This window comes from Hippoglossus stenolepis, chromosome 8 (genome assembly GCF_022539355.2).
Source record: "Hippoglossus stenolepis isolate QCI-W04-F060 chromosome 8, HSTE1.2, whole genome shotgun sequence".
Taxonomy (NCBI): domain Eukaryota; kingdom Metazoa; phylum Chordata; class Actinopteri; order Pleuronectiformes; family Pleuronectidae; genus Hippoglossus; species Hippoglossus stenolepis.
This window is the reverse complement of record NC_061490.1, coordinates 22,406,945-22,431,292: the sequence shown is the minus strand read 5'-3', so window position 1 is coordinate 22,431,292 and position 24,348 is coordinate 22,406,945. Positions and strand designations below refer to the sequence as shown.

General features: G+C 42.0%; 3 protein-coding genes across 4 annotated transcripts; all 3 read left to right on the top strand.

Moving 5' to 3' along the window:
• Positions 1 to 843: 843 nt before the first annotated feature.
• LOC118113298 (lysosomal thioesterase PPT2-A) lies at positions 844 to 7,467 on the top strand. The gene is made up of 8 exons (XM_035162842.2): positions 844 to 1,143; positions 2,565 to 2,718; positions 3,333 to 3,428; positions 4,060 to 4,167; positions 4,601 to 4,684; positions 4,798 to 4,882; positions 5,521 to 5,575; positions 5,860 to 7,467. The coding sequence occupies exons 1-8, from the start codon at positions 1,003 to 1,005 to the stop codon at positions 6,001 to 6,003; spliced, it is 867 nt and encodes a 288-aa protein (XP_035018733.1). The 5' UTR covers positions 844 to 1,002; the 3' UTR covers positions 6,004 to 7,467.
• A 664-nt stretch (positions 7,468 to 8,131) lies between these two features.
• On the top strand, positions 8,132 to 18,232 carry si:ch73-95l15.5. The gene is made up of 11 exons (XM_035164819.2): positions 8,132 to 8,311; positions 9,909 to 10,130; positions 10,217 to 11,238; positions 11,452 to 11,595; positions 13,152 to 13,229; positions 14,445 to 14,561; positions 15,353 to 15,502; positions 15,660 to 15,818; positions 16,286 to 16,438; positions 16,817 to 17,008; positions 17,362 to 18,232. The coding sequence occupies exons 2-11, from the start codon at positions 9,962 to 9,964 to the stop codon at positions 17,464 to 17,466; spliced, it is 2,289 nt and encodes a 762-aa protein (XP_035020710.2). The 5' UTR covers positions 8,132 to 8,311; positions 9,909 to 9,961; the 3' UTR covers positions 17,467 to 18,232.
• Positions 18,233 to 19,211: 979 nt separating this feature from the next.
• Positions 19,212 to 23,506, top strand: ccdc105 (coiled-coil domain containing 105). 2 transcript variants are annotated; one of them, XM_035164104.2, is made up of 8 exons: positions 19,212 to 19,751; positions 20,569 to 20,853; positions 21,100 to 21,204; positions 21,761 to 21,911; positions 22,246 to 22,412; positions 22,500 to 22,595; positions 22,675 to 22,788; positions 22,934 to 23,506. In XM_035164104.2, the coding sequence occupies exons 1-8, from the start codon at positions 19,494 to 19,496 to the stop codon at positions 23,159 to 23,161; spliced, it is 1,404 nt and encodes a 467-aa protein (XP_035019995.1). In that variant the 5' UTR covers positions 19,212 to 19,493; the 3' UTR covers positions 23,162 to 23,506. The 2 variants fall into 2 exon arrangements, with proteins under 2 accessions (XP_035019995.1, XP_035019996.1); XM_035164105.2 differs by lacking the exon at positions 21,100 to 21,204.
• Positions 23,507 to 24,348: the final 842 nt, after the last annotated feature.

Below are 24,348 nucleotides of genomic sequence, written 5' to 3'. Positions count from 1 at the left end.
ATGTAAAAATTACAACAGCAACAGCAAAATAACAACAGTCACATAACAACAACATTAGTGATAGAAATATATGGTATTGACTGTTTTTGTGGTCTCAGTTGTCCCATTACATTCTAACATTGTGACGTGTACGGTGGGTCTTTTTTAAACGTTTTCACCGATTTCTCACAATAAGAATTAATGGATCTCGATGAAAAAAAATTCGGCATATTTAGGAGACTGATATCGATGAGTGTGTGAAATTTGTTGCAGCTTGATTGAGTTTCAGGGGGATTATTGGGTCTTGGAGGAGCTCTACTGGGAATCCTTCTAGGTTACTACTGTATTTGATATTGAGGCTGTGTGACCTTCAGCGTTTGGTGTATAACAAACTTTGTCTGACGCACAACTGGAGTCAGATTAGATAAGGAAGCTGTGCGCCTAAATACAGCTTCACTTCCACCGCATGTAGAACATATTACATCCACACATACTGTACATACATCAATACAAGGGAGCTGGATGATAAGAGTAAGAGCTCATTTCAAATGCGAAACAAAAGTTTTGTGAGGAAAATGATGAATATTTGGTGTAATCATCAATTATTTATTGATCATAGCCTAATATTACTCAGAACCTGTAAAGTAAGTTAATGTAATGTAATCGAGTAACAAATACAACAGGTACTTAGAGGCATAAAGTGGCAAAGAAAGAAAATACTCGAGTAACGCAAAAGTACTCGAGTAAACGTAGAGTACTTTATTACTTTCCACCACTGAATCAAACTCTTTGGATTGACTGAGGTCTTTGTTTAACCTGCAGGGGAAACGCGTTGAGATCTTCATGAAACACCACCCAGGAACACAAGGAAGCGGTGACGAGGAAGGGAGCGTGCACGAGCTTCTCCAACTCAAGAGGAGTGGAAACGGATCGATAATCAGATCGATCACCATTCAAGTCTCTGAGCTCGACCCTGCAGCGAGCAGCTCAGCGGGAGGTGTCGGTGCCTGAGACCGGCTGGAGATGAAGACATCGCGGCTGCTGCTGCTGCTGCTGCTGCTCCTGGCAGGAGTTTGCATCTACGGATACAAGCCTGTTGTCATCGTGCACGGGATCTTTGATGGACCGAAGCAGTTCAAAACTCTGTCTCTGTTCATATCCAAGGTAGGAACACAACAAATGATATGCACGAGAAATAAGTAAAGCAGTTGTCTAAAATACTATATCAAGATATTTGTCATTCATGTAATTGTAAGTGTGTAACTTTTATTTCATTGTTCACGAATAACAGAAATATAAATGAAAAAAGAAAGGAAAAGTAAAACAAAGAATAAATTGGACAAGTTTATTCGTTGAGCAGATTTCATCAACAAGGCAATTCAAAGGGATCCAAGTAGTTTATGAAAGGCTTCGTGACAAATTGTAAAAGCAACACAAGACAATACAAAAAGAACAGTTTAAAAAGAAAAATTGAAAAGAGCCTCATAGATGATTATTTAGTATTTAAAGTATTTAAGGAAGTATTTAAGGAAACTCTTAAAGTAAAATCACCTAAAACATTGTAAAATACTCTGTTAGAGGTAAAAGTTCTGTTTTGTAATTACATATTTTACTCACCAGTAAAGCTTAATGTTGATAATTTGAATTTTGAGTAGTAAAATAATTCTAATTTAACCTCCAAGTATAATTTTTTTAAAGTATTTTTAAACAAGAGATCTGATTAAGAAAAATCTTCTGCAGATGTTGGATGAAAGACTGAAAGCTGAATTTCTTATGATGTTCACTGTGGTGAATAAAGTGATTTACTCAGTGAGCCTCAGTTGTCCTTGGTCTAACATTCATGTGGACTGTCAAAGTCAAGTACAATAGAAACTTGTCAGTATTACATCAGGTGAGAGAGGACAGATAACAAGTGTGGGTCACTACAAGTCAAGATTATTATTTTCTCTCAAGGTAAATCTTATCCAATGTCAGAGACAGGATGACGACTCTTAACACAAAACATAAAACATCCCAATCTAATGCATTGGGATTCTTATAATAACATCTAAATAATATTTTTATTTGTATAGCACTTTTCATAACAAAGTTACAAAGCGCTTCATGAACAAAAAACACAAAAGAAAGTAAAAAACACACAAATAATCATATAAAACAGATAAAAACACAGTCAAAATGAGTAAATAAAAGAATAAAAACACTGTTATAGAGATTCAAGCAGGACCACCAATTACAATAATAAAAAATAGAATTAGGTCAAATCAGGAAATTATGTGCGATAACAGTACATTTTATGGTTTCTCATACACAATAACTCAAAAGATGTTTAAGTCTCAGACAAGATCAACTGTTCTCACACTAGGCAGTGAAGTGAAATCCAGAAAGTTGTTTAAGATCCTGAATTCAGTTCCCTTATCATTTTCTCTTCCTCCTGATCAGCTTTCCCCCGGAGGAACTGTCTCAGGCGGCAGATAACGTCATCAGTCATCAGGCTGATAGTTGATTTAATCAGCATTTTCTGTTTCTGGTACTCTGTCCCTCAAACGATCACAAGTCTGATCCCTCAGTTCTCTCGTCCCTTCCAGGTGCATCCAGGTACCGAGGTGTCAGTGATCGACTTGTACAACAACGTGGCCAGTCTGAAGCCCATGTGGAGGCAGGTCCAAGACTTCAGGAAAGCCATCGAGTCCATCGTGAGCAGGGCTCCCGATGGCATCCATCTTCTGTGCTTCTCACAAGGTCCATCGCACACTCACATAGACACTGCATGTCAACAGATGTCAGCCACACACATCCACAAGTTGTTATCTTTAGACTTAGTGGTCAGATGCAAGAGGTGGTTTATCAGCTCCCTCTGCATCCACCAGATGTTTTCTACAACTTTCTTTCTATGTCTGTAAATGTGGAGTTCGTCTGTAACCTGCATGTTTTTACAAGGATGATGGGAGTGGGGGGTGCTGAGGGGGCTGCAGCCATCCCTACTGGCAAGGAGCTGCAACTGCAAGGCAAAAAATTTACGAAGCAAATAAATAAATAAATACAATAATAGTATTTTATATTCCCAATCCCAAGTCAGTCTCAGCTGTCAATCATGCTGTTGCCCTCCATTTTTGTAGCGTCAAATAATTAATTAAAACTGTGATAATTAAAAATGTCTTTGAGACGTGTGCGACTTTTTTAGTTTGGTCCACATCCCTTCCACTATACATGGAGGAGGCAGGGCTAATGACCTATACTGCAGCCAGCCACCAGGGGGCGATCCACGTGCTTTGGCTTCACTTTTGCGGAGCTGCCATCTTTAATCAAAGTCTGTCATCTGAATTGTGACTCATTTGTCTGTTTTTCTTTTAAAGGTGGATTGATTTGTCGAGCTGTTCTCTCCACGACTCCAGACCACAACGTGCACACCTTCATCTCACTGTCGTCGCCTCAGGCCGGGCAATATGGAGGTCAGGGATGCATGTCTCTTTCTTGTTGCAGATATATTTATGGTTTGGGTCTATATGTTAGTTTTATTTTATAATTTTTCAAGTAGAATGCATTATTTTACGTTTTCGTGATTCTCAAACCCCGGATGACATTATCTAAATCCACCACATATTTGTATTATGATACTACGTCCCCTTCTCTCCTTTGCAGTATTTGTAGGACCCAAGGTTGAGTTAGGATAGAAAACCACTAGAGGAATGTACACACTATCTCTGCAAGAGGGCGCTCTGACTTTCGTAGAGCGAGATAGAGAAGATGCAACAATGGTTAGACGACGTGAGCAAAGGTTTAGATGTATTTGTCCTGAAGGGTTGGGGTTATGAAGTCTAATGGTATTTGGCTGCTGTAACGTGGGGAGATTAAAAAACATCTAAAACTTGTTAACTTTCCTCATCCTGGTCTCCCTTATGCATCTGGGGTTTAGAGTAAATTCGGTTCCGCTTAAGATTTCGTCCAACTTCAGAATAAACTTCATTCCTTCACCACTGCAAGATTTCCCTCGCACCTCTAACCCTTTTCCTTTAGGGGAACTTTTTGATCAATTCAAATGAACTTGTAAAACATCAACACACTCACTGCCTGACTCCACAGACACTAGTTACCTGCGGTGGCTGTTTCCTGAGTACATAAAGAAGACTGTGTTTAGAATCTGCTACAGGAGACTGGGACAGAAAGTTTCCTTCTGCGAATACTGGAACGGTAAGAATGAGGGAGGTGGTGTTAAATGAAAATCTTCATAGTTTTGACTGAGGAAGATCTGCATGTGTCCATTACATCCCCCTCTTTCGAAGATGCTACAACAGATTTCATTGTATTCATTGTCATATTTATCCACCACTCTAAAGTGTAATATTTATTTTATTTACCTGAGCAATTTCCTGTCTATTTAGATTTCTTGCACATTTCAGTACCGTCTATACTGTCTCTACTTTGATTCCTTGTATATACATACTTTTATATATATTTCATCCTATTTTTTATAATTTCATAGCTTCTATTTCACACTGTATCTTTACTTTGTAGTCTCAATTCAAGTGTGTTGCCTAATTAAGCTTCTACAGACATTGTTTTTCGGTAGAGTGATGATAAAGATCTCTTGACTCTACGAACACTTTTCATGTTTTCTCCCCAGACCCTCACCACAGGCCCCAGTACCTGCAGAGCAACAACTTCCTGCCGATGCTAAACGGTGACAGACCTCACAGCAACCTGAAAGGTGATGGAATGAATGAATAACTGTCACAGTCGTCACCTGTGGCTGTGCAGTGAGCTTCTGCAAAAAGAAAAACTCCAAATAACCCCATGCATTTCTCATTTTCACTTCCTCAGCATGGAGGGAAAACTTTCTACGCATCAAGAAGCTTGTGCTGATTGGAGGACCGGACGATGGCGTCATCACACCGTGGGAGTCCAGGTTTCAATCATTTTATGATTCACTAACACACACTTGTTTTTATCATAACATGTGAAGGGGATTTTAGATAAATCGCTTTTTTTATTGTCGCTCTAAAAATGAAATCTCACCATATTTTTTAGCAATAAAATGTTATTTAAATCAGATTAAGAATAATATATAAACAAACCCCTCCATGAATTAATTAAGAATATAGATTTTTTTTATTGAATACTTTAGTGTATGTAAGTGATACTGAAGTTGAGTTTGAGAAAAAAAATAGACACATTTTATTAAAATCAACACTTCTATGTGTATTTTGGATGTTTTCTTCCACGTGTCGGAAAGAAGGCTTGTTATTAGAGCCACAACATAGTGTCTCACCTTTAAAAAATCCCATCCTGTGGATCATAAATCCTAATTAATGTGAAGACATATTTGAATAATATTGTTGTTTATTCTAACTAAACCAAAAGTGAAACCTGAGAGAAATGGCCTGTGAAAATTACACCATCGGCTTGGACAGATACTCGGGTGCAAGACGGCGAAGTAGTTGCAAACAGATGCTTTAGTTGGTGAAGTTTGTGGTGGAAACAGTCGCACAAGTGTCAAAACCTTGAATCTTTACCTGAAGTGATTGTTTCCTCTTTTCTTCACAGCCAGTTTGGATTCTATGACAGCGACGAGCATGTTGTGGAAATGAGGAAGCAGGAGGTAGGTTACAAACCACACACAAGTTATTTCTCTATTACACTTAACTGGAAGCAAGGTGTGTTTGTGTGTGTGTGTGTGTGTGTGTGTTTGTGTCTTCAGATGAATACATTTTGGAGCTCATCTGTCAAATGAGTGTCATAATTAGTGTCGTCATGAAGAAGTCACAACAAAATCATAACAGTATGCATAGTTCAATAATGCACTTCCAGCATCCCTGCAAACGGCCCAGCAGCAGCTCACTGTGCACTCTGACCTGTCCACGTGTGCGTCTCTCCCTTTGACAGTTTTACAGGAATGACACGTTTGGCCTGAAGACGCTGGACGCTCGCGGCGGCGTGTCGACGTGTGTTCAGTCCGGAGTGAAGCACGTCCACTGGCACAACAACTACACAGTGTTCAGCAACTGCATCGAGAAGTGGCTCACGTGAGGAGACGTGGTCTGCAGCGTGTGAGAGATGTTAACGCAACATATCATTGACCTGAAATAGACAATTTGATCAACACTGGTTACACATGAAGACACTGTGATGTCTGTGGTGTGCAGAAAACTGGTGATGCTAAGAACAAGTGTCTATAGAACAACAGAGCTGATGGTATGACTGTAAACTAACCACATAGACATAAAGTAACTAAGACTAACTTCAGTGTGATTTTGCATGTACAGCAATACGATAGCATCATGAATAGTTTTTTTTTTGCCCCTTATGAAAATGGGGACAGATATACGAGACAACATTTCTATAACTATTATGTTTGCTTTATAGATTATAAGGGATCCTTTATCTATGAAGCATTCAAAAAGTCCAATTAAGCATTTTTTTAAATACTGAGAGTATATGTGCAGTTGTTATGTTGTAAATATATAATTTATCACGTTTTCAGACGAAACTAAGACGAATTAGCTCAGGTTTGTGTTCAGACTCTATTTGAATCTTATATTAAATTAAACTTATAAAAACTAATTTAAATTTAGCAAATACCTGCTGAGTTTTTTGCCTTCCTCTGAGAGAAGAAAACCAAAACTCTCATCATAGAGATGCCCTCAAATCTTCTTTTACATTTCTGTTATATAAGTATATACCATTACAATACTCTGAGGAGTTCACACTGTAAATCATGCACTGTGGCACAACCGGAGCAATACAAATCCAATCACTGCCCACTAGTGGAAGTCTGTGGTACACTAGTGTAATTAAATTCAAGCTCTGTCACACAAAAGAAGAAAAGAAAGGAAGATTTTAAAGTCTGTTACTCTTCTGCCCCAGATATGAAATGATTGAGAGTCTGAACCTACGCTGAGCAGACGAGTCATGTGTTTTAATAGAAGACCGAAAATGTTGTTTCTAAAAGGGACATTGTGAGAAATAAGGAGGTTTTGTTTGTGCCCCTGTTTGTGAGCAAGATTGTGAGAAGGGCAAAGAAAAAAACATTTCATTTTAGATACAGAGAGAAACATTAACAATTTCCCAGGGAGTGACTCATGGATCGAGATGAAAGACATGAGGCATATTTAGGGAACTGATATCTATGAGTGTGTGAGATTTGGCGCAGCTTGGTTGAATTTACGTGGACTGTTGGGCTCTACTGTCATTTCTGTTGTTCCCACCTGTGAAACAAGATGTTTACCACAGCACATGTGGTGTTGGAGTGTCACCATCACCCTGTCTGACTGTCCCTCTGCAGCTTGGTGTGAAACAGTGGATCATTGTCTGATCAAAGTACTTTGTGTTGCATTACGTGATCCACTGTGAGGTGTGTTAGTGCAATAACGCAAAACTACAAGCACCATTAAAGTTTTTATACGATCCAACAGGCCCACCAAGTTGCAGCCTGAAAACTGCGGCTGCACAAAATAAGTAACTGAACATTTTGATAATAAAAGGTATTTGTGATATTCTTCGTGTTTGTTTGATCCTTTTTGAGAAATGTTCAGATGTTTTACACACGTTCACATTTATCTTCTGGTCCAGTTTGACTGTTGACAGGATGATCATGGAGCTCGTCAGATCAAGGTCATTAGTTCAGACTGTATTTACATGTATGACTCTTCTGCCCTTCACACATGATTAGATCAAAGCTGCATCATATAGGGGGGGGGTGATCAATCATCAAACCCATTGATTTTCCTTAATTTCAGAGAGAGAGAGAGTGAGTGTGTCTGTCTGTGTGCTCCTCCCTCCCCCTCTCTCTCTCCTTCTGTGTGCAGACAGGCCTCCATCTCTCCCTCTGTCTCCCTCCCTCTCTCTCTCTCTCCCTCTCTCCCTCTCTCTCCTCTGTCTCTCCCTCTGTCTCGCCCTCTTTCCTTCTCTGTCTCTCACTCTCTCTCTCTCCTCTGTCTCTACTCTCTCTCTCGCCCTCTTTCCTTCTCTCTCTCTGTCTCTCACTCTCTCTCTCTCTCTCTCTCTCTCTCTCTCTCTCTCTCTCTCTCTCTCTGTGTGTGTGTGTGCAGACCTCCTCCTCCTCCTCCTCCCTCTGTTCACGCGGCTCTGAACAGGTATGACTGATGACGTCAGAAAGGTGACACCTCCTCTCTTCCTGCTCCGGAGTGAATCTGCTCCTCTTCCTCCTGAATCTCTGCGGAAACTTGACTTTTTCTTCATTTTCAACCTGACACAAACCTCCCAGCTCCTCCCGACTCGATGACCATGAGGATTTCTGCCTCCACGTACCTCGGACTTTGACTTTTTACCAACTCGTCCAGCACGTGATTCCCGGAGGACGATCGTAAAAACAACCGTAAGACCGTATGATTTAAAAAAGATATACTTTGCATGGCAGCTGATTGTGAGAACTTACAAAACAACAGAGGGTATCGAACTGCACACGTGTAAACGCCGGAGCTCCACTGTCACAGCCGGACGTTACTTTCACATTGAATCGCTGCACCTCACTTCCTTCAAACAGAGATTAAACCAAGATCAAAGCGGAGGACGTTACAATGTAACAACCAGACACATCGATGTCGTGGAAACAGTCACGTCACGTCTCATTCCATTAAAAGTAAAGTTCTAGTTCAAAATCCACGCGTCAAGCTCCTCTCGTCCTCTCACGTGTGTTTCAATGTGATCGTGAGAAGTCTCACACTTGTATAAAGTGCGAACCCCGCGTGAGGTTCGTGAGTGTGGAGGAGAAAGTTCTCATTCATCGGGTCAGTGACTGGATCCAGTGTCAGCGTGGCTCAAGGTCGACGTGTCCCGCCCTGTGGGGAACTACTGTAAACACCCAGCAGCTGTGAGCAGCAGCAAACAGTCAGAATATCCACCCAGAGCCGGGAGACACGAGTGGGGACGCTTCAGTGTGAGAAACTGGATCCAACGGCTCGATCAGCCTGTTTTCAGTGTGAAGACACTCAGCAGCAGAAAGTCACTGAAGCTGTCAGGCCACAATCCAGCTTTAATTTGATTATTCTCTGGCTTCTTTCCTAAAGTGAGGGTTTGGACTTAGTCTGGGTTTTTTTCTGGGTTTCTAATCTTAATTTTAGGCATTTTAAAAAGTCTTAGATATGTTAAAATATTACGTACTTGGTCTAAAACCTGTGTTGGTAAGTCTTAACTGTGTTAACCGTCATGTCATGCTACTTCCATCGCACTTTAAAGTTGTTTTTCCAAGAGAAATGTTGTCTCCATGTGTTGAAGTTCTTTTTCAGCTGTGCAAATATTAGTGTAACGTAATAAAACGACGTGGAACTGATAACTGATCGTATACAAACAGCCCGTGTCAGAATTTATCTCAATCTTGATGTAAAGTTTCCAGGGTTATTCTTTACTCAGCTACTTCGCCTGATCATCAGTAACAGGGAAGTGAAAGTAATCATAGGATTATGATGTTGCTTCATATCTGTCGTATTTGGCATGGATCTAAAATTTGACTCTTTATGGTCTTAAAATATCTTTCATTTAAATCGTTGAAACCCTGGAAAGCGATGACAAGATAAATCTGTGGGTCAATAAGTGTGAGAGAAGATATTTCCACTCGATATTTGGTGGACGTCTGCATAATAATACCTCCAAGTTGTAGAGCTGTAACTAAGGATTATTACGTAAAGCAGGGAGGTTATGTTTTCACCCATAGATTATGTAAAGATGGCCGATGCTTCCTCCCACTATCCAGAAACTAAGCTAAATTACCCTGGATAGAAACGCAGCCATCTTAGGCATTTTAAAGCCGGAGTCTGAGCTCATTGACCAATCGTGAGTCTCAGCTGTCAATCATAACATTTAATTAACCAATTTAAACCAAATTAACTTGAACAGACATTAGTGTGATTTGAACTCCCAGGTTTTAACCGCTGCTACTGAAAATTCATCTCTGTTTTTTCTGTTTCAATTCACAGAGACTGTCCAAGATCTGTTGGACGTCAAGAGGAGGAATCGCAACCATCTGTCCATGATGTCCTCCAGAGGTAAAAAGGACCTGTGCCGAATCTGTGGCGGTGCTCTCCAGGGAAACCAAAGGCGGTGGCTGTTTGGAGGCCAAAATAAGAAGACGAGTCAACCTCAGACCCCGACGGAGTCCCTGAGACACCTGTCCCGGTCCTCACAGAGCAGCCCCTGGGGTGAGTCCGGAGTTTGAGGAAATAAAGACAAGCTTTGAGTTCCCTACATGTTGAAGAGTCTGAACTGATTTTCTTACTCTTCACAGGCAGCACATTATCTCTTAGTTCCTCAGTGTCTTCGTCCAGGTCCCAGTTATCCCTGAGCTCCCCGTCCAAAGGAGTGGATCTGCTCTCAGTGTTGACCCACATACTGGGGCAGTCTGTACCTCGGGGCAGCGCGAGCGGGGAGTTTGTGTGCGGCAAATGCGTAGTTGCCCTCGAGCGGGTGTTCAAGTTTGACTCCGTGATAGCCAGGGTGAGGGTGCTTTCATACGAGAGGCTGCAGAGGCTGATGCAGGAGAGGGACAAGATCAGACAGTGGGTGCGTCAACACTACCACCAGAGATATCCACAGGACTTCAGGAGCCAGGGCAGCGAGGAGGATGGAGATGCGGAGCGGGAGGGCTACAGGGAGATGCTCAAGGAGAATATGGCGCTCTCAGAGTACGAGTGCTGGTCCGAGAAGTGGGACACATGTCCGTATTTTATAAGAACTGGTAAAAGATGCAGTAGGGGAAAAGGATGTGAAGGCTGTAATTCCTTACGAGTGTCTGACTCGGATTATGAGTCCGTTTGTGGGGTTCCTCGCCGCTTGCCTTTCCAGCCCTTCTCCCCGTTGGCTCTGTCGCGGGACAAATCCCAGAGCATGCCCCTCAACTGGCAGAGGGTGCCGTCCAGCTCCTCTAGCCCAGCTTCACTGTCGGGATCCAGTCTCTCCTTGCGACCGTCCTCCCGCACAGAGTCCATTTCCTGCGCCGAGTCCATTCAGTCTCTGGACTCTCTTGATGGCAATGACCCGTTTGATTCACCAAGTGATCGGTCAGTCAACTTTGTGCTGAAGGGGCTGAGGGGTATCGTGGGGAAGTCGGTCAGTTCACCATCAGGGAGCAGAATCCCGGTTCTGGACAAGAAGGACGTGAGGTACTCCGAAAAAACGGGAGAGTTGGCGTCACCCACAGTGAGGGTGCTGAACTTTGGGCATGTGGAGAATGGAGGGGATGAAATGGATGAAGAGGACGGGGATGTGCTCACAGAGCTGAGGGACGAGTTCATGCCTCTTCATCGACAGGTGATTGTTTTCATTCATGTCATAGACGAACAAAATGTACTGTATAGGAATGGAAAAACTCTGTGTGTGCTGCTGTGGCTGTAAATATTGACACAGGCTGCTGCAGTAAGTCATCCGGGAGCATCTGAGTCCAACGAGATTACACATTTCACTTATGTTTCTACTACGTATCATCACAAACCATGTTTCCAATGAAACCTTTTGTTATTTCAGAGCAATACTGGCAGGATTCACCAGGCTGTCAGGAACCTACGAGGCCAGCTGAACCAAGCTGAGTCCCGAGTCCGGACCCTGGAGGACGAGCTGGAACATGGGAGGAGCAAACCCACTGAAGTCAACGGATCAGACTGGGCACCCGTAAGAAAGCATTCAGTTTGTTCGAGAGCAGTTTACAACTTTGGGAACTTTGTTTATTCACTTTCTTGCCCGGCCAGTTATCTTAGCTTAGCATAAAGACAGAAAACAGGAGGGGAAAGTTAGCCTGGCTCAAAGGACAATTGATAGTTTGATCTGAAGGGACATTAGACAATAGCTAATGTTAGCATACAACCACTTCGTAGCTGTTGATAGATGTTAACCCCTCATCACGACAATAATTTTGTTGTTTTTACACTATAAACAAGATATAAGGGGAACATTTTACTGTACAGACTCCAGCTAGTAGTCTTCCGCTCACCACTCATTTTGCTAAGCTAATGGGCTGCAAGCTGTAACTTCATATTTGAGGAAAATAAACAAGCGTGGCCCCATTTGTCGCTGCAATGATTTGTCGCTACCTGAATTTGCAGCTCTTTGTTCATCGATTAATCGCTTTAGTCATTTTTTTAAAGCAGAAATATCCATTTCTAGCTCATCAGATCTATGAGGATTTGATGGTTTTGATTAATATAAAATCCATAAAAATAATCATCAGTTGCAACTCGGCAAGAAAGTGAAACAGGTTTCTTAAAATGTCAACGACTCTTTTAAGGAGGTTAATGTGCTCAGTGTTATATCATGAAGTACATAATTACGTGAACATCATTAGTTTATGGTTATATAAAATATGAAAGACTGAATTGTCAGTTTTGGTTTGGTTGTGTAACAGAAGTTCAGCCTCACAGCTGTTGTTTGTACAGTTCTCATAATAGATGTTGGCCTCTGACCTTTTTCTTATGGAAGGACAACATGTTTATAACATGGTTCAGCAGCCCCTCGGTCACATGTCCAAACAGCTCCATAAACCCCTGTGCGAATGTTGAGGGCGCACACATATAGCATTATGAAAGGAATGGAGGGTGGGTGCCCTGTGTTTTGTCTGTGCAAGGGTGTGTCCATGTTTCCTCATTTACAGGTGATCACACACACACACACACGCACACACAGCCTCTCTCAGGAATCTTCCCCGACCTGTGGAGTTTGCCCGGGGCTCAGAAGTCTTATGATAGACGATATCATTAACGTGCTTCTCAGCTGCTTTGTTCCACCTGGTCTCTCATCAGATGGAGGGTTTGTTAAGATGAGCAGAATAATACTTATGTGTGGGAGTAGCAGCAGATTTTAACCTGCAGTAACCATTTTCTTTTTTTGTGTCACCTGGGAGCAGCAGAAAAAAGTTGAGAACACAACACTGATAAATATAATCACCTGTTTAACTTAATTTGAAGAGGTTATTAGCAAGCAGTGGTTTATTTCCATACAGAGTAACAAGATCATTCAAATGAAGTCACTTGTTTCTGGCCTCCTGGCAAATATAAATCCGGTATTCATTATCTTTTTGCTCTGATTTTGGTCTCTACCAACGGCTGAGGGAAATATCCACATCTTTAGCAGCTAAATGATCCGCTCTGTTCACCAGCTCGTCTCTCACAGTGTTTGTCTGATGTTTGGTGTTGAGCAGGTAGTAAACACATTTGCTCTCTTCTTTCCTCCAGCTGGTTCAGGAGGAGGGCGACAGTCCCCTGCTGCAGAGCCTTGGTCACTCCCTGCTCAGCCGCGATCGTCTGATCAAGGTGGGTGAGGCGATGAGGGCAGACGGGAATCATTCATGCACGGCAGTGAGATCTTCTGCCGCTGCTCTGGCTCTGGCTCAAAGCTCACTGGAATGTTGTTTGTCTTTGCTGCCCGCCCTCAAAGCAGCAGCGCCAAAACTGCATTCACGCTGTTTTGTTCAACACGTTGTACCAGCGACAATGACGTGTGTTTGCTTAAGCTCTAATCGTTCCTGCCATTATTTTTAGCTGCTAGTTATGATTTGAATTTAGAGCAGGAATGTTATTACTATAGACTAATATTAGTTTTATTCATTATCGCATAAGACTGTCCTGTCAAAAAATACACTTTAATCTGTGTCGGAAATTGAGCAGTGGAGGTTTTGTGACTGATAATCTGAGACTGATACCACACTCACTCTGTATGTCCATTAAACATGAAGCCACAGCCGTACGTTGGAAACAGGGCGTAAAGGTTAATGTGGACCAAATTTAACCAGAACACAAAAAGACACCTTTTTTAAGCTGTTTTCAGAACTTCAGGAAAATATCCAGAAAATTGGTTCTGGACATTTTCTGGAGTTTGCCTTTCGCATATGAAGAAAGCAGCAGGAGGTTGTCTGGGTCAGCTTCATATTCACTGCACTTACATTAGAGGGGTTTGGATTTTCTTATCTGGCGAATCAAACTTCTCATAACTATTCTTTTAAAATATTCACATACTACATAGGTACTTTAAAAATATCTATCTATATGTTTCTATCAAACATGAGCTGTTAAAATGCAGTGAATCTTCGTGTATGTAGGCCTTTAATGCTAATAATAAGAAAGCTACTGTCTTAGATCTTTATAATAAAAGAAGAAATGTATGAGGAGTTGAGTTTTAATTTCTTCCTGAACCTGTACAGTGAGTCACTGAATCGTTAAACAGATCTGTGCTGGTTCCACCAGATTCGAGTTTCAGGTGGGTAGATAATTAATAAATCTAGGCTGCCCACTTGATGGAGCTGTCGATGTGTGACGCTGCTGCACAGCTTGACTCTCGCATTTATATTCTGTTTATTATGGCCGTGTGTATTAATTCATACCAGAAAACTTGTCTGTACATCTTAAATACCTGCGTAAAGAGTCCAGATCAGATAAACTGCTGTAAGATTACCTCATGTAACAGTGCTGCTGCTACATGAGTGTGTTGGCTATGTTGCACTGAGCTGACACGTGTTTCCTCTCCTCCAGGAGTGTATGGGTCTGATCAGAAGACTGTGTGTGGAGGAGGGAGCAGGCGCCGAGCTGGCCAACAAGCTGACTGAGAAACTGACCGAGAATCTGAAGGAAATTCTCTCTGACAACAAGGTGATCTTTTACATAAGGCTTTTATATAAGGCTGATTCGTACCAGACGTTATATCAGGTCACTTGAATTATAAGAGAAACACCCCCGCATGTCGCTTACCAGCTCAAGCAGATACTAGCTGATCGTCATCAGACCCGCTCGTCCTGTCCCTGAAGGATTTTGAGGGATTGTGATCATTATTTTTATTTTCATTTTTTAACCTCAGGCCAGTTAAACCAGTCCAACTTGTCAGCGATTCCATTTTACTCTGTGGAAGAATTATGGCTCAGATTTCACACTGTGTTCTGAGTTATCTCTGCTGATTTGTTCATTAAAGAACAAAAAGTTCATCATTTTGTGTTGTGGATTTTCACTTGATAATCATTTTACACAGTTGAAGGCCTCTCAGTAAGTAGAAGGGCTTTAGCTTTAAGTGCTGATTCAGCATCTCTCAGCAGCAAATAATTAGAGGATTAAAGCTATAAACTGTCAACTTTCTTATAATCTAAGTATCATCTCTATTTCAATTGGATAATTGTTTTCATCCACTTTCTTAACGATATGAATATAAACTTCTGATTAACACAGAACTAATTGAAAATGGTATCTGAAGCCACTGGTTCCCACAGACAGAGGCTCTGCTCACTTTGTTGAAATTGAAAAATACCCGCTACAATTTCCAAAAAGTCTTGAAATGTCTTTTATCTGACCTTTAGTCCGAAAGTGGAAAATCTTCATGTTCAATCGATGATGATAAAGAGACGTAGTTTTTTAACATCTGACGGAGGTGTCCCATGTTCTGTGCTCTGCAGGTTGCCCTGAAGACTCTGAGGTCTGAAACGACGGAGAAAGAGAAGAGCATGCAGGAGGAGATCGATGCACTGAGGAAGGCTGGGAGAGACAGAGAGAGAGACCTCGACACACTCAACACTGTGCTCCAGTGCAACCAGGATATTATCAATGTAAAACACACACACACACACACAAACACACACACATAAACATTTTTGCTTAAGAACACACACTTCTTCCTACAATCATCCATTGTGGACATTTGTACTTTGTCCCCATGCTTGAAGTTTTGTTTACACTTGCATTTTTTGTGCTTGCTCTCTCTAGGACTTGAAAGTGTCTCTGGGGGAGAAGGAGTGTCTGCTGAAGGAGGTGCAGAAAGAGAGGGAGGTGTGGAGACAGAGGGACCAGGCCCTCGCTGCCGTCCAGCAGGAGAAAGACGATCTGATCCGCTGCCTCAAAGAGGAGCTGGAGACAAACGTGCAGGTAATAAATGCACGTGAACTGAAGGGGCAGTATGGGGTTGAAACAACAGCAATATCAACAGTGGTGGAAAGTTTTGAAGACTTACCTGTGACTTTAAAGTTGTTGGTTGGTGCATTAAAATGGAGATTTACAAAGTGTTGAAACATGAATGTGTGTATAGGTTTAAACTAGTCCAACACTTGTGGGGGGTTTTGTGCGTACACATATGTAAATATACCTGTGTCTGTATATATATATATATAATATGTGAGTGTACATATGTTCTATATTGGGATGTAAACTGACCTATGTGGTAATTTAAGCTATTCAACCCTTTTAAAGAACGTTTTCACTCTCTGTGCTATTGACTGAGGAGCCTGTTCTCTGCTCCTCAGTATTTGAGTCTCAGGCAGACGAGGTCTGTAAGTAAATATTGACCTCACTGACCACAGGGAAACTCTTACTCACAACCTGTCATTTTCCTCCAGGCTCTTTCCGACTCTGTGAATGGTCAGGAGATGGCAGGGGGCGGGGCTGGGCAAGCAGCCTGGTTGAAAGACAGAGTGGAGAACAGCGCCACCTTGTGTCAGGAAGTCACCAAACTCACCACAGGCCTGCAGGAATACCAGGACATGGTGCAGGTGAGATATCAGCACGAGGAGATGATTTAAACAAAAGAGAAAACAAAAGATTACCTACATAGTCTGAATTGAGAATGAATTTTCCTGCTCTATCCTTGAATGCACGTTGATTATTTACAGTTTAATATTAGAAAACTGATATGATGCCAAACAAGTCATGCTTGAGCTGAAACAATTAATTGATCGGGAAAACAACAACGAACTAGGCTAGCTGTTTCCCCCTGTTTCCAGTCTTTATGCTAAGCTAAGCCAACTGGTATCAATCTTCTCATCTAACTCTCAGCAACAAAGCAGATAAGCTGATTTCCCAGAATGTCACACAACAAATCTCAGGCTCTGTAGTTATTCTTTTTTGTTTTGTTTTTCCGTCGTCACCAGAATCAACAGGAGAGCTACAGTCAGACGGTGTCTTCGCTGACGGGTGAACTCAGGGACACCCGGCGGGAGCTGAGGGAGAAGGAGAAGAAGAAGAAGGAGGCGGAGCGAGCGTGGCAGAACAGCCGAGAGGACAGAGAGAGACAGGAGAGGAAACTGAGGGACAGTCTGGACAAGAGAGACAAACTCATAGAGGTAAAGATTTTCACTCATTTCATTTATATTCTATTTAAATCAATGTGAACTGAACACCTGTGGGTCTTGGACATCCTGACAAAACAAGATCTTTGATGATGGCATCTTAGACTATGAGAAATTGTGACGGACAATCTCCTGCTGCGTTCTTCATATGAGAAAGATGAACTCTGGAAAAGGTCCAGACCTAATTTTCCAGAGTTCATGTCAGAAAACAGCTTTACAGAGATAACAAAGATATTTTAATTTCTGAGACAGATGTTAGCACCAGGTCTCAGAACAGACCCTGACTTTTATTGTTAATATTTGTGATGATTACTGATCGAGATCTTTTATTTATTTCTTCATTGCAGCAGATCCTGTTGGACGCTGAGGAGCGGGACCATGTGTTCAGAGAGCTGCAGCAGAACCTGCAGAACAAACGAAACCCTCTGACAGCCATCAAACACACACTGTGACGGAGGAGGTGAAACGTAGCGAATCGACGAGATGCAAACTTACTGCACATGCGTTGGAGGAAAGCTTTGCACTTTCTGCACCACCTGTTTTCCTCCTCATATTTATCTCGGTGCACATTGAGTCTATTTATATATTTCTTTGAGGTTAGCACTTTGCAGACCTGCCCTGCTCTGCCATGGCACGAAGGAAAGTTTTGTTTCCCACAATTACTACTAAACTCTCTGGTGTGAATCAGCAATTTCAGACTCAGAGAGTGAGACACAGGCTGAGATATGTCAGGTGCAGCTTCTCACAGCTGTATGTTTAATACTTGATTTAATAATTACCAGATTACTGTATGTAGTTATTCTTTTAATGATCCAATGGTAAGGCAGTGATTAGATTCCATTTCATGCAGTGTGATTGTTGCAGAATCAAACATTTCTGAGAAGTTTGATTGTTCGGGGTTCTGAGTGGCTGTTTATTTCCTGTAGGACATGTTATTGCTTTAAATCTTATTCTTATTCTGTAAAGCTCTTGGTACAGAACTGGCAATTATTATTGTTTACAGTTTGGTTCTCATGGAGGGGAATACTTATGACCAAAAATTTTATTTTTAACCACTTTCAGTTTTCCCCTTTTATATTTGTCTCTTTATTTAAATTGTATTTAGATACTGAGCTCTTTTCACTTCAGTGATTACATGTCTTGTATTGTTTGTCTGGGACAAATGCATTTTCATTCTTTTAGCTCATGAGAATTAAACACTCTGATCCAAGTAAATAATGTTTGTAGAAGCTGTTCTTTCATTGTCCAGTTTGTGTGCTTGGTGTTAATGTGACCTTCAGATGTTTCTTTAAAGCAAGACTATGCTACTCCTTTTTAAAACCTTAAATCAGCAGCTTCATTCAAATGAGTTTGATGGTTTAGTGACTGTAAATATGGAGAATGTCTCCTCCTTCATTCCCACTCTGAACATCTGTTCTTGCTCTATGGAACCGACTGATAGTCAGAGCTTCAACTGTCAGAATCAGCTCCAACAGGTTGAAAAGCTGAACTGAGATCAGTTAAAAAGACTCAGAAGTTATTAAAAACCAAAGTTTATCTCCAATATTCAGCAGGAAACTTTTAAAATATGAAGAATTCTAAACAGAGTTTGGTGGATTTGTGACAGCAGCAGCGCTTCTGGTTCAGGAAGCCGGGGATCATGAGTTATATCCACTGTTCGGACTAAACAGTCAGAGCTTCACTCAACACACTGACAGACAGGACCCAACAGAATGAATCAGCACGTGTGGCTGCAGAGGGCGCTGCTGCTCAGTAAAAGTTACGTAGTGTTTTAAATGAAATGTTCGATTTCACTCAAGGAACAAAATGATGTGATAGTTACAGGATTAACCTAAAATTAACACAAGAGGCCAAAAGTAAATGGTTTATTGTTTCCAACATCATTATCTTTATCTTTCTCCCACCATTAGCAGCCCTAACAGGATTTTGAGGTCGATGATTGGATGTTTCTTTTTTTTATTTTAAGTAAATCTATATATATCAATTTGTATCAATGGATTTCTTACTTCGCAGACACCAAACGACTACAAAGAGAGACAAGGTCACACAAAATAACTCAGAGGAGCAAAACTATATCACAAAAACACAAAGTGAATGCATCATTTATAGTCTTGCTGCTGTTTACTGGTCTGTGCTAAAAGGCCCCATTGTGTTGTTTGGCCAGTTGACAGGAGCACGTGATCTGCTGAGTGCAAAAAACAGTTGTTTATCTCTTGTAGCCTTTTAATTGATCAAAATCTGCTTCAGGTGTCAGATGTGCAACTTTGTCTTTGGGGGAAATTTTGGGTGACAGTGTTCCTTGGCGTCTCCTCACTGTCCAATCAGCTTTGAGTTTCTGGTTACTTCCTGGTTACTTAAGGAACTGTTGCTATGGAGATGACACCAACAGTTGTGAACCCGGATCCTCCACATCGGGACAGGTGATTCTCTCCAGATGTTTTATATGATTCAGTGGTGAACTTGTTGTGGAAGTCAGGGGATGCAGGTGCAGTCGGTTCCCCTCGGCTCGGTCACCATCGGCCCGCTGCCTTGGCGCGATGGGACGGTTCGCTCCATCCGGCGTGCGGAGCGCCTGGTGCGGGAGACTCGCGGCCGGACCCGGGGCAGCAGCGCCGGCTTCACCCCGAAACGCACAGCGGAAACAACCAGTGGAGATAAGATGACAGAGGAGGAAAGAGGAGGAGAGAGTCGTGACTGCAAAAACAAGATGTCCAGGCCCCAAACTACAGGAGGCATGGTGAGGAAATACAGAAACCTAAGCTCAGTGATAACTAAAGATGATAATGGTCGCTTGTCTCCGTTCAGCCCAACCGGACGAGGCACACGGCTGCTCACACTTGAGTTCCCAAAACACTTGTGGGGATACGTTTGAAGAAGTGTTATACAAATAATATAGAATTGAATAACAAGACAATAGATTATTTGGTCAGGCAGATAAAGTCTGACACTCACATGGAACAGTATGAATCCTATATTATAAGTTAACATCTGCAGACAATAAAAAAACACTTTGTATTTTCAGATAAAGTTGAGACAATGTAGGTCAGAGGTCATAATCCCTGGTGCGTCTGTCCGCATCACTATGGTTACGTCTGTTATGTGTCTGTGCCAAAACAAAACAAAACAGGAAAAAGGAACATCTGTCATTTTCTAAGTTTAAGATCCAAGTTAAGAGTTTTGGATGGGGGGGGTCTAACAGGGAGATACAATTTTATTATAAAATGAAATCAACTTATAAATCTGGCTGTTAAATAATAATGATTTACGTTTTCATATCCTTTTCTGAAGTACAGATATTTAGTCCAGTACATTTACTCTTAACTCTACCTAAATAAAAGTAAGCTACTAGCCATATATAGTAAAAGTACATAAGTTAAAGTATTAAAGTGTGGCTCTTATTTGATTACATTACTACAGATGCATGTACAGAATATTTTACCAGTGGCTTTAGAGGTTCAGAATCATAATCTAACTCATGAGACCCCCTTTAACTTTTTATAAATTAGGCACCACTTCGATACGTTTATTTGGAATTTACACAATTTTCTCTCAAGTTCCCCAGTTCGTCCCTGAGGACGTGTGTGGCCCCGTTTCCGCCGACCAGCTTGCGTGAGCAGTGCGCCGGGGCTAGCGGTGCCGTGGCCGGTGAGTACATGCGCAGGGTGCGGGAGGTGGAGGGCCACCTGAGAAGGCAGGCCGGCAGGGTCACCCAGGAGGGCGTGAAGCTGGAGCGGGAGAGGGGTCACCTGGAGAGGATGCTACGCAGCATCAGCACCGATCTGACCGTCAACAGGAAGAGCTCGCAGGGGAGGAAGAGGAGACCAGCCAGTGCTGAGACGGTGAGTTTACAACAGCAAATAAGAAATCAAGTATTTTTTTCTCTTAGTCAAAGTGCAGCTAATATCTCATCATTTCAAAAATCCTCCTCAGTTATGACTGTGAAATATAGTATTTTCCCTGCCATTGAATCTTAATCCACACGTGAGTGGAAGAGGAGACTGAGGATTCGTTAGTCGAGCTCAGAGCTGTGAGCCTCGTTGGTCAGGGGAGGAGATGAGTTTGGCGACAGCTCTGTTCTGTTGCAGGAGAGAGACGGTGCCGATTACTTGCTGCTGTGTGAGAGAAGAGAGCTGGTGGAGCTGAAACAAGATCTGGAGGCAGCGCTGAGAAATGCACTGACCCAGCTACAGGTGATTCAGCCTGTGACTGTTCTGTCTTCATCCACCGACTCGCTCCCCCCCCCCCCACTGTCTCTGTTTCCTTCTGTTCTCTCCAATGACACTTGAACCTCCATGTGATTTAGTGGCATGGATAATGCAACAATAACAACACTGCTGAAGCCTCCACACACAAATAACCCCCACACTGCTCTCTTCATCACGTTATATTTATAGATTGGCACTCAGTAGAGCACATAACTTCACCAAGGCCAAACAGTCCCCTTAAAATCAATCAAGCTGCACCAGATTTCACACACTTATAGATATATGTCCCCTAGATATGCATGATATTATCCATCAAGATCCATGAATTGTTCCCTTGGGAATTTGTGAAAATGACAAAAACATATATGACAAAGTGCTGGAAAAAAAATTCCTTTGTCTTGGCTTATGAGTCATCGTTCCACCAAGTTTTGTGGAAACCTGTTCAGCTGATTTTGCACAATCCTGTTGACAAACAAACCAACAGATAAGGGGTGAAAACCTACTCCTTTCTGAAGTGGTTCCCCTCCCCTGTGTCTTCCAGGCTCTGGGGCAGAGCAGCAGACGGCTGCTGGACTGTGCCGCTGAGAGAGCTCGTGTCCTGGAGCTGCTGCCTCACAGCGGCTCGGCTGCAGGACGCATCAGCACTGCTCAGACCTTCACCAAAACAGACCCCGTCAGCCCCTTTACACCTGGTAACTCTACTCTCTGTCTACAGTGCATTACAATACACCGCGTCTGTTATATTCAGCTATTATCAGTACGTGCAATGTCTTCCAATATGTGTAATAACGCTCATATCTGTTTACAGCTTTGTCTTTTTATTCAAGATTTGTATTTGCATTACTTCAATGTCTGTTTGCTCCATATTTATCTATTAATTCTTTTACTTATATATATATAATTTTTCCACTTTTGATAGCTTTTAACTACCTGGGAGACCACAGCAGTTCACACCATCAGTACAAACCCCCATCACTAAACTAACTCTGATGAGAAGATAAAATGATTTGGTTTGTCCTCCTGCAGAGTGTGAACAGGTTTTAGAGTCGTCCACTGTGACGGTCAACCAATCACAGCTACTGAGGGAAACCATCAGACAGATGCTCACCAGCGCCATCGCCAGGCAGAAAGCTGCCCACTGCACCGTCAACGATGGCCTAGTGAAGAAAATTGCAGAGACAGTCACTCTGCAGGTACTAACACTTGGCAAAGATACAGAAATATTCAGACCACATTCTGATATCAAAATAATAGTTTCTGTTCCATTCCGTCTTCTGTAGCAAAACCTGACGTTGATGTGTGCAGCCACCAGACAGGCCGCGTTCCGCAAGCAGAGGGAAATCAACTGTATCCGTCACAGCCACGACAGAGCGCAGGTTAGTGTGCATGTGAAACAGGACCTTGCGTTTCTCTGTTCTCGGTGTGATGTTTCTCCGTGTTGTTGTGTGTTCACAGGGTCCAGAGTCCAGCGGGGACACACTGTCCAGAGAGAAACTCAACAGGCCTCTGGTGCAGGTTTATCAGAGACACCCGGGGACTCAGTTACCTGAGGCTGCACATCTCATACAGGTGCTCACTTCCTTCTCACGGGTGGAAATTATTGATGTGAAAAACAAATTGTAAACCAGTTCACACCGTATATGTTTTTAAAAAGCATCCAGTGGTTTAACACGCTCAGAAATCCTGCTGAATGTGTTTCCTGTGTGTCTCTCAGGGCAGTGCAGTGCTCAGACAGTGCCTCAGGTCCTCTGAGGGCGAGCTGGCGAAGCTGCATTGTGCCTGTTTACAGCTGCTGGACGACCTGCACGGCAAGAGAGCAGCAGCTCAGGTGGATGCAGGTGTGATTCGCATGAGGCGTCAGCAGGTCGACAAGCGAGCCATGCCTTCTCTACTCCAGCAGGGGGCATCCAGAGGCCAAGTCCCCTTGTCCTATGTGGAGTAGAGCTGCAGCGAGCTTGAGTACAGATGGTAGAGCTAATTCAATGTGTGGTGACAACAGGAAGCTGTGTGCAAGAATATTAGGTAAAAGCTGCAGAGCTATGTACATTTACCCCTGTGTACTTTAGTTTTGTTCGGGGCCATTTCCTGGTTTACCCAGTTTGGTCTGTTTCCCCCCCCTTTAGTGCAGTAAAACCCTGACATGTATTAAAAGCTATAAGTACTTTAAAGTGTTTCAGGATTTGTAAACAGTGACTCAAGAAAAACTACAACAAATTCAGTCACATATTTCTAAATCATTTTAACGGCCTGTGTTTATGTGACTGAGAGAATCTTAATTGTCCTGATGCAAAAAAAAAAGATTTAGTTGCTGAAATTGTTAATTTTAGCCTAATTAGATCAAATTACTGCAATAAAACACGACCACAATAGGAACAAGGGACCTTTTGTATCGCTGAAAAAAGGAGAGGATAGAGATGAAGTGATGCTGAATATGCAGGGACGGAGGTACCAAGTTACATTTACTCTTTGTACTGCGACATAGTTGTTAATTGTGTACGAGCCACAGTCTGTGCAGTCGCTTAGTTTTATCCTAATTAGAACCAAACTTACATGAAACATGAAAACTTGAACAAACAGAGTGATAAGGATTATATTAAATAACCATGTTTTGGCTTCAATTCTGTGGAGCTGTTATGTCGTCCAGCTGATATGAAGCGGAAGCTATAATATGTTAAAACTGACTGAAAAAAAATAATATATCAACAACTAACTATCACATTTATGTATAGAACAGAGAAAAACATTAACAAACTACAGTTTTGTCTGTATTCGTTGGCTGTGGAGTGTATGCATTTGTTTATATATTTACTGCTGCGAATTCTATGAAAAGTGGCAGCCAATAGATTTTTGTGGATTTATATTGCTATTTTAATTCTGTGTATAATCAATTATTGATCAGTTGCATGCACAGGCTGCTTAGTGCCACACTGGATTTTACCTTACAGCCTATATGCTTTGGAATAACAATGGTAGCCTAATAAAGGAAGTTCTTGATTTAATAGTTTTTATCATAAATAACTATTATGAGCATATAACTTCATAGCTTCACCCTGAAACAGTACTTTGAAGTGAGTAGTTTGCAGTTTTCCAGTACACCCCCCCCCCGTTAATATGATTATCTTCCCTAAC